Genomic DNA, 2,624 nt, shown 5'->3' on the forward strand with positions numbered 1-2,624 from the left:
GTTAAAATGTTTCAAACTGCAGGCTCAGAGGCCTGCAAGGCAGGCGGGGAACTGTTGGTTTCCTCCGTCACTGAAGCAAGCAAGCCTCATGTTAGTTTCAGCTGCCTGGCTGCCGGCAGCCATCTTGGCTGGCAGTTAATTTGCATATCTCCCTGATTAGCCAATGGGAAGGGTAGCAGTCGTATGCCAATTACCATGTTGTTCTTTTATTAGATTAGACTAGAAGTTTGGTGCATGAAACTTGTGCACTCAGTGGGGGTCTCTCAGGCAAGCCTGTGCCCTCTCACAGTCCGGGAGCCCTCAGGGGATGTCCCATGAGGAGTGGGCCTAAGCCATCAGTCGGACATCCTTAGCACTGCCGTGGAAGCTGGAGCAGTGAGCCCGGCTTCTGGCTGAGCAGTGCTTCCCCTGTGGGAGCGCACTGACCACCTGCATGGTCAGTGCACATCACAGCGACCAGTCATTTTGCTGTTCAGTCTATTTGCATATTAGCCTTTTATTATATAGGATAATACTGTGCTATAAAAAATAGAGCAAATATTTTTTCAAAAGAATCCTAAATCATGAATTCAAGAAACCAGAGGATTCGGTAGCTAAATTTAACAGAACTCCATATTATTTCTCAATTAGACATTAGAGTCCCCTTACAATAGAAAGAACTTTGGAGTAATTCCCAAGGCCTAGTTTTTTATTGGGGCTGTTCTATAATCACTGTCTGTATCTCAATGATGACTGAAGTTTGTGGAAACAGAAACTCAAGTGGGCACCAATTTCATGACCAAAAAGCACCTCCCAGGTCACACTGTGACTCACTATGTTGCAGAATGACTGTCTAGATCAGGGGTGGGCAAACTTTTTGACGCGAGGGCCACAATGGGTTCTTAAACTGGACCGGAGAGCCGGAACAAAAGCATGGATGGAGTGTTTGTGTGAACTAATATAAATTCAAAGTAAACAGCATTACATAAAAGGGTACAGTCTTTTTTTTTTTTTAGTTTTATTCATTTCAAACGGGCCGCATCCGGCCCGCGCCGTAGTTTGCCCATGGCTGAAACAGAAACAGAGACAGAGCCCTAGGGCTGGTCTTAACGCTTCTCAGTTTTCACAGGAAGAATAGTTAAACAGGAGCTGCCTTGTGACTTTACAGGTACGTGAGGATTATACGTAAAGGGAATTGGTCTGACCTAAGAAGCACACAGTAATACTCTACATTAAGAAGTCACCTAGCCTGGCCGGCATGGCTTGGTGGTTGAGCGTCAACCAGTGAACCAGGAGGTTGAGGTTCGATTCCTGGTCAGGGCATATGCCTGGGTTGCAGACTCGATCCCCAGTGTGGGCCTTGCAGGAGGCAGCCAATCAATGATTATCTATCATCATTGATGTTTCTATCTCTCTCTCCCTCTCTCTTCCTCTCTGAAATCAATAAAAATATATTTTAAAAAAAGGAAGAAGTCACCTAGTCTAGCCCTCCAGAGAGAGTGGCATCGCCCAAGGATGAGCTCAGGTAGACCCTGATGTGCAGAGGATAAAGAAAGAATTAGCACTGAACTAAGTGTACCCCCATGTTCAGGTAGAGCATGTTGCTAATTGTTGTCAAGGAGAACAATTAGATATTCTGATATGGAAAAAGGAAAAGTGGCAAAGTTTAGTCAAAAATCACTTATCTGTAAATATTTTCCAATATAAAGGTTCAAATCAAGATCAAGTCATGGTACCAGATCCAAAGGATGCAAAAAATATGGCCAGGTTCATCTTTTGGAAAGATTCTTAAGCATCAATAATATCATCTATATACACTCTACAATTTGGAATTCGTAAGTACTATAAGTTAAAGAAATACAAATAGCAATTTTCTCCTTTGTAGATATCAATAAGAAACAAAACATTCTAGTCAAAATTGGATTTAAGGTGCAATGGAAATACCTTTCAGTCCCAGAAGAGGCAGAAAGGCAAACACTGGTGAACATGATGAGATTTTTACTGTCCTCTTATAAGTCCAGTTAAACAAATCTTACCTCTCCACAATGCTTCTTGGCCACTTCATCCAGGCGAGATTTTAATAAATTAACACTCTCATTGGACAGACCTTTGGCATTTTTTAACTCTATTTCAGGGACTCTGGGAAAGAAAAAACAAAACAAAAAGGAGTTACTCGAAAGTGCAGCCTGTCTGCATTAATATTTGGGGATTTCATACAGGGCTCATTTGTGAACCTCTCTCTATACTCCCAGCAACATTTCTCTGCATCTCAAAAGGCTTCCAACTATACCCCAGCAGCATGGCTGACACAGTGCTCATCATGAATTCATCTGCAGGCAATGTGGAAAGAGACGGAGCCGCCCCAGGAGTTCAGTCCAGGCTTTGGATCCGGAATTCCCCTGGACTAGCATTACTGGGGCTTGATCCCAGTATCTCCCCAACTCCTCTGTCTCTGATTTCAGCTTTACAATCTGATTAAAATTTTCCACATCAACTATTCTTTTACCACCTTTAAAAATATCATTCTAAATATATATATATACATATATATGTATATACATATACATATATATGTAGGTGAGTGGGAATATATGATAAATCTCACACACACGCGCGCGCACACACACACACACACACACACTCAC

At 42.4% G+C, this 2,624-nt stretch overlaps 1 protein-coding gene across 1 annotated transcript in view; it reads right to left on the reverse strand.

Annotated features, from left to right (window-relative positions):
• EIF2AK4 (eukaryotic translation initiation factor 2 alpha kinase 4) overlaps window positions 1-2,624 on the reverse strand; it is a 112,558-nt gene that overhangs the window by 83,696 nt on the left and 26,238 nt on the right. The window contains exon 3 of the mRNA XM_006778168.2: window positions 2,016-2,118. Within this exon, the coding sequence (XP_006778231.1) occupies window positions 2,016-2,118 (103 nt within the window). The remainder of the gene's footprint in view (window positions 1-2,015; window positions 2,119-2,624) is intronic.

The sequence above is a fragment of the Myotis davidii genome, unplaced genomic scaffold, assembly GCF_000327345.1.
Source record: "Myotis davidii unplaced genomic scaffold, ASM32734v1 scaffold46, whole genome shotgun sequence".
NCBI lineage: Eukaryota > Metazoa > Chordata > Mammalia > Chiroptera > Vespertilionidae > Myotis > Myotis davidii.